The 7,100-nt window shown below is 47.6% G+C and overlaps 2 protein-coding genes across 8 annotated transcripts in view; both read left to right on the forward strand.

Annotated features, from left to right (window-relative positions):
• The window catches only part of LOC112264474, an 89,503-nt gene extending 86,767 nt beyond the window's left edge, over positions 1–2,736 (forward strand). For all 7 annotated transcript variants that reach the window (XM_024441100.2, XM_042295368.1, XM_042295367.1 and 4 more), the window contains 2 exons: positions 980–1,153; positions 1,739–2,736. In XM_024441100.2, coding sequence (XP_024296868.2) covers positions 980–1,153; positions 1,739–2,736 — 1,172 coding nt within the window. The remainder of the gene's footprint in view (positions 1–979; positions 1,154–1,738) is intronic.
• A 16-nt stretch (positions 2,737–2,752) lies between these two features.
• On the forward strand, positions 2,753–7,100 carry LOC112264477 (adhesive plaque matrix protein). Its single transcript, XM_024441102.2, has 3 exons — positions 2,753–4,031; positions 5,963–6,013; positions 6,269–7,100. The coding sequence occupies exons 1-2, from the start codon at positions 2,753–2,755 to the stop codon at positions 5,983–5,985; spliced, it is 1,302 nt and encodes a 433-aa protein (XP_024296870.2). The 3' UTR covers positions 5,986–6,013; positions 6,269–7,100.

Here is a 7,100-nt window from a genome sequence, read left to right on the forward strand (position 1 = left end):
CACATATCTGGGTATACAAAACATTTCTGCAGCAATGAAGGTCCCCAAGAACACAGTGGCCTCCATCATTCTTAAATGGAAGAAGTTTGGAACCACCAAGACTTTGGCCACCAGGCCAAACTGAGCAATTGGAGGGGGGGGGGGAGAAGGGACTTGGTCAGGCAGGTGACCAAGAACCCGATGGCCACTCTGACAAAGTTCCAGAGTTCCTCTGTGGAAATAGGAGACCCTTCCAGAAGGACAATCATCTCTGCAGCACTCCACCAATCAGGCCTTTATGGTAGGGTGGCCTGAATGCCATGCGTCATGTCTAGAGGAAACCTGGCACCATCCCTACGGTGAAGCATGGTGGTGGCAGCATCATGCTGTGGGGATGTTTTTCAGCGGCAGGGACTGGGAGACTAGTCAGGATTGAGGCAAAGATACTGAGAGAGCAAAGTACAAAGAGATCCTTGATGAAAACCTGCTCCAGAGCGCTCAGGTCCTCAGACTGGGGAGAAGGTCCACCTTCTAACAGAACAACTACCCCAAGCACACAGCCAAGACAACGCAGGAGTGGCTTCAGGACAGGTCTCTGAATGTCCTTGAGTGGCCTAGCCAGAGCCTGGACTTGAACATGATTGAACATCAGTGTAATCACTGCCAAAGGTGCTTCAACAAAGTACTGAGTAAAAAGACTGAAAACTTAAAATGAATTGTTAATTAATATCACCACTGCTTTGCCCATGGAATAAGTATATTTCACAAGCCCACCTCCGCAACCACACAATCCTTTTTCCACACAACTTCATTTAAAATTGTTAAATGACTTTCCTGTAAACAATATATATTATATTCCTTCTCTTTCAGCCAGGTAAATACTGATACTGTTTTCTTAATGTATAACTGGCTATACTTATTTGACCATTTTTACCACAAGTTTCATCTCTATTTATCATAATATATGTTTGTAAACCTCTCTCCCTCCCTCCCTCTCCAGCTGTATCCCGTTTGCAGGAGATCTGTAGAGAGCAGAACCAGACTGAACTCCTCACCATGGTCACCAGCAAACCTGAACCAATAGTGGTCAAGCAGGAGATTGTGGAGTGCCAGGTGGTCTCCCATCAGGCCTTGGGGCTATTCCTACCGCCACAGAGATGTAGGAGAAACACGGGTGAATTGAATACTATCTTACTGTTAAGCAACAGAAAATGATGATAATACTGTAATTATAAACTGGGTGGTTCGAGCCCTGAATGTTGATTGGTTGACATTGGTATATCATATCATAGCAAATATTTGTACTGTTGTAATTATGTTGGTAACCAGTTTATAAAGTAATAAGGCACTTCGGGGGTTTGTGGTATATGGCCAATATTCCACAGCTAAGGGCTGAATCCAGGCACTCTGTGTGGCGTCGTGCATAATTTTTTATTTTTTTATTTTACCTTTATTTAACCAGGCAAGTCAGTTAAGAACACATTCTTATTTTCAATGACGGCCTGGGAACAGTGGGTTAACTGCCTGTTCAGGGGCAGAACGACAGATTTGTACCTTGTCAGCTCGGGGGTATGAACTCGCAACCTTCCGGTTACTAGTCCAACGCTCTAACCACTAGGCTACGCTGCCGCCCCTTCAGGAACAGCCCTTAGCCGTGGTATATTGGCCATATCCCACACTTTGGGCCTTATTAAGTATATCTCTCACTCTATTCAATTAAATATAGATCTTTCTCCCTCCCTCCTTCTCTGTCTCTCAGGAAAACGTTGTTCTAACGTTGAGGGGTCAGAGGTGAGGGGTCAGCAGCAGGTGAAGAAGAGAAAGGTGTCCAGCCCCCCTGAGGGTCACACTGCCCCTGTCATCTGTCTATCATCTCCTGAAGTCATCAAGTCTTCTGAAACACACACTGTCAACCAGACACACATCATCACACCCTCACCCACACAATCCAACACTAAGCCGAAACTCACATACACACACTCTGACTCTCAAACTAAACTTAAACCTTCACGCACACACCCCAAACCCAGTTCAACAGCCCCAGAATATACTAGACCCAAACTCATTCCCCATTCTGCCACCAAGCCCTCCGGTATCCCTGCCGACAGCCTGACTGTTGCCAAAGAGTCCTCTAGCAAGAAAGCCACTCACACACTGTGCAAACCCACACACACACTGTCCAATAGCCAGAAGCTCACTGACAAACATTCGGACAAGAATGAGTCTCAGAAACATACTGAAAAGGCTAAACCTACTCGCACACACAGTGAACGCACACACAGAAACCGCACACACACTCGCAAACACAGTGACCTCACACGCACTGACAAAGCCAAAGACGGACACAGTGACAAGACCAAACGCAGACACAGTGACCGCAAACACACTAACAGACATTCTGACCACTCACGCTGTCACACCAGCTCTAAGAGACATAATCGTAGCTCCAGCCGTTCCTCCAAAGCCTCCCCCAGAGCTAGTCCCTCTGAGCCCCCTGCTCTCCCCCTACTCCCCGCTGCATTCTCCCCCACCAGAGCCACTTCTGCGGCGAGCCTAAGCCAGGTCAAACCCAGCCAACCTTCCTGCCTAGTCAACAAACAACTACCCAAACAGTCCAGCCAACCAACCAAGAGACCTCCCAACCCAACCTCAGCAGTCAGACCTCTCCAGACCCAGGCCAACCCTCCCAACAACACCTCTTACCCCCACCTGCACCCAGAAAGAACCGGACCCATGACCCCCCACTCGGACCCATGACCCCCCACCCGGACCCATGACCCCCCAACCCCCGGCAATCCCTCCCTGCCTCACTCCTCCACCTCCACCCCAGCCAGGTCCTGTCTACGCCTCTGGGGTTAAGAAGAAGACTTCCATTGTAGACTGTGATCAATTTGTGGAATACTTTGTCTCTTTGTTGCGCTCCCCCCACTTTCCTCCTGCCCTAACCACCCCAGAGAGTGCAGAGAGCGCTGAGGCTCATACCAGGGCAACAGGCCCTAACCCTGGAGGGGAGAAGATGAGGGGTGACTCAAAAGGTCATGCCATCGCCATAGTGGCGGCATTACCCAACCCGCTAAAAAGGAAGCTATCCCTACAGGAACCCGAGGACAGAGACCCCTGGAACTACGAGAGCCGACAGTTCACTCCCAACTCCAAACCTAACCCCAACTTCAAACCTAACCCAAACTTCCAGAACCCTGACTCCAAACCTAACCACAACTTCCAGAACCCTGACTCCAAACCTAACCACAACTTCCAGAACCCTAACTCCAAACCTAACCACAACTTCCAGAACCCTAACTCCAAACCTAACCACAACTTCCAAAACCCTAACCCTAAACCTAACCCCAACTTCCAGAACCCTAACTCTAACCCCAACTTCCAGAACCCTAACTCCAACTCTAACCCCAACTTCCAGAGTTATACCCCCACTACCAATGCCACACTAGCCCAGGGGGGTTACACTGGAGGGGTTACCGTTTCTTCTAGCCCTAACCCCACTGACCCACAGCCCCCAGAGATTCTACCTGGTTACACCTACCCTGGTTACACCTACGCTGGTTACACCTACCCTGGTTACACCTACCCTGGTTCAGGTTACGCTGGAGTTGTCAGTGTTAGTCAGTTCACTTCCAACTCCCCCATTAACCCTATCCCCAGCCCCAGTAACACACAGTCACAGCCACAGGCAAGGTGGTCTGGGGGCAACTGGGGAACAGGCTACCCAGGGGCAGGCTATGTTACAACAGGTCTAGCTGGTACTTCCTACCCTGGAGCTGTCTCTTCTGGAAGTGGACCTGGCTACCCTGGAGTTCTGCTCTACCCAGAGATGGGCTACTCAGACATGGACTGCCGTGGACAGGCTTACCCTAGGTCTGGGACTGGACTCGGCTCTACTGGGACTGTTATGCCCCCAGGAAGCCTCTACTCTACCACACCATCTCCAGCCAACCCCAGCTATTTGGCCTTGACCCAGCCATCACTTGACCCAGCCAGCTACTCCGCCTGGACTGCTACTGACACCGGGGTTGCCATTGAAACCAGCACAGCAGGTACTACTATTGGTGGTTGGTACCCATGGGCCAACTTCTTCCTCAGACCCCCTGCCTATTATGTTCTCCCTCAGCCAGCACGGAAGTGGGCACGCTACTGCAGCAATGTCATCAAGACCAAAAACAACCTGCCTGCTAAAGCTACGGCTAATGCTACGGCTAATACTACTGCTAATGCTACCTCTCCTCTTACAGCTACCTCATCTCCCTCGGCTAGCACTGTCACTGCAGCTACCACTTTTCTCCCTTCTGCTTCTCTTAGCGTGATGGCTAACAGCTAGCACCTCTGCTACGGATGTAGCTAAAGCTGCTTCACCTACTACTGATGCCAATGTTACGGCTACTATTGCTATGCTAAGCGATGCTATGGCGATGCCTGCCCCTCCCCCTCCCAGCATGGAGGAAGGGTCCTGCCCTCTGTGGCCATATTAAGACAGAGACTGTCCCAGTGTTGTAGTGCTGGGTGATGAGTGCTCCGTCTCTATTGCTTTACAATATCTTTGCTGTAACACTGTAATGCACTTGTCTTTTTCTACTAACACTGACTTTGCTGATAACTACTTTGTTGAGGGAAAATGTACTTGCTACAATTGCGATATGTTGTCTCACCTAGCTATCTTAAGATTAATTCACCAATGTAAGCCACTCTGGATAAGAGCATATTCTAAATTACTAAAATGTGATGGTGTATTTGCTGTACTGTATAACTAAACTCAGTGAAAAAAGAAACATCCTCTCACTGTCAACAGCGTTTATTTTCAGCAAACTTAAAATGTGTAAATATTTGTATGAACATAAGATTCAACAACTGAGACATAAACTGAACAAGTTCCACAGACACGTGACTAACATAAATGGAATAATGTGTCCCTGAACAAAGGGGGGGGGGGGTCAAAATCAAAAGTAACAGTCCGTATCTGGTGTGGCCACCAGCTGCATTAAGTACTGCAGTGCATCTCCTCCTCATGGACTGCACCAGATTTGCCAGTTCTTGCTGTGAGAACCCCACTCTTCCAAGAAAGGTACCTGCAAGTTCCCGGACATTTCTGGGCGGGGAATAGCCCTCACCCTCTGATCCGACCCACCACCTCCAAATCGATCCCGCTCCAGAGTACAGGCCTCGGTGTAACACTCATTCCTTTGACGAAAAGCGTGAATCCGACCGTAACTCCTGGTGAGACCAAACCGTGAAGAGCACTTTTTGCCAGTCCTGTCTGGTCCAGCGACGGTGGGTTTGTGCCCATAGGCGACATTGTTGCTGATGATGTCTGGTGAGGACCTGTCTTACAACAGGCCTACAAGCCCTCAGTCCAGCCTCTCTCAGCCTATTGCGGACAGTCTGAGCACTGATGGAGGGATTGTGCGTTCCTGGTGTAACTCGGGCAGTTGTTGCCACCCTGTACCTGTCCCACAGGTGTGATGTTTCGGATGTACCGATCCTGCGCAGGTGTTGTTACACGTGGTCTGCCACTGTGAGGACGATCAGTTGTCCATCCTGTCTCCCTGTAGCACCGTCTTAGGCGTTTCAGTATGGATATTGCAATTTATTTCCCTGGCCACATCTGCAGTCCTCAATCCTCCTTGCAGCATGCCTAAGGCACGTTCATGCAGATGAGCAGGGACCCTGGGCATTTTTCTTTTGGTGTTTTTCAGAGTCAGTAGAAGGGCCTCTTTAGTGTCCTAAGTTTCCATAAATGTGACCTTAATTGCCTACCGTCTGTAAGCTGTTAGTGTCTTAATGACCTTTCCACAGGTGCATGTTCATTCATTGTTTATGGTTCATTGAACAAGCATGGGAAACAGTGTTTAAACCCTTTACAATGGATTTGGATTATGAATTATCTCTGAAAGACAGGGTCCTGAAATATATTTTTTTGTTGTTGCTGAGTTTACCTGTAATTTATCTTGTATGTGTGTGTCTGTTTCTACAGAGTATCTGCCACGCCCTCAGTGAGGACCCCGCCAGCCTGGATTTCCTTAACGTGAGTTAGAGCTCTGCTACCCGAGCCCGGCAGGCCCCAACATTATACATTGGGTTAAGGCCGGGTACGGCCCGTTTTTTCATCAGTGTACGGGCAGGGCTCGAGTATCACTAAATTGATCACTAACATTTTGAAGCTGAGCCATTTGCTCCTGTTCTGCTGCCAGTACAGTGATATCTGACTAAGATCATAACATTGTTTCAAAGTGCTTAAGAAATTAGGGAACTGACCAGAGTGTGTGTGCATGTGTTCCAGGTGAAGCACTGACTGCTGGACAATCGCTGGACATGGAGGAGACGTATACACACACACAGATTGATAAAGTAAAATTTTGTTACCGAATGTCAGTTTTAAAATGAACATTCTTGGTTTTCCTCTATTTTGTATTACTTAAAGGTAACCCTCTTGCCAGAGCTTGATCTGTCGCTGGTGGCTCAGCAGAAGTAGTTACATCCCTGTGGGAGGGGCCTAATCTTGTCAGAATAAACTCCCATCCAATCACTTGAAAGCTGTTTAGTTTCAATGACTACTGATTGTGGCATAAGAGGAGCAAACAATATTTTTTTATGTTTACTACTATTTTTTTTTACATTTACTTTTTTAAAGATACAAGACAGTATATTTTAATTGCAAACCAAGCGAATGTTATACTCAAGCAATGTTCACCATTTAAATAAGGCATAAAAGATTCAGTTGATGTTGATGTTTTCTTGAATGTGGATTATTATGTTTAATGTGAATATTATTTTTGTATCTTATACGTTGGTAGCCCTTTACTCTCGTACCCGTATACAGATTTGGGGCACTAATAAGCTCCTACATTGGAACGTAGTGGCTTTTCAGTAACGTGCTATACATGACGTCAGAGTTCTGTCTGTGTGCCTCACAGCGCTGTATGGGTTTTGACTGACAGACGTTCTGAACTTGAGCACCGTGCGCAACAAGAAGTTGCCCCTATCCCTCCCGGTAACTGGCCAACTTTTGAAATGTTTTTGTTGTCTGAGTGAGCAAAATGCTATAAATTGAGATTACTTGTATTTTGAAATATGAGAATTTGAGTATTATAATAAATACCGCTTTGATGTCA

The sequence above is a fragment of the Oncorhynchus tshawytscha genome, linkage group LG13 (genome assembly GCF_018296145.1).
Source record: "Oncorhynchus tshawytscha isolate Ot180627B linkage group LG13, Otsh_v2.0, whole genome shotgun sequence".
In the NCBI taxonomy this organism is placed as follows: Eukaryota; Metazoa; Chordata; class Actinopteri; order Salmoniformes; family Salmonidae; genus Oncorhynchus; species Oncorhynchus tshawytscha.

Bases quoted from the DNA above. Each gene is read 5' to 3' on its own strand.
- LOC112264477 (XM_024441102.2), top strand. From the start codon at position 2,753: ATGACCCCCCAACCCCCGGCAATCCCTCCCTGCCTCACTCCTCCACCT. The intron at 4,032-5,962 runs GTACTACTATTG...CTGTTTCTACAG, and splicing joins CATTGAAACCAGCACAGCAG to AGTATCTGCCACGCCCTCAG.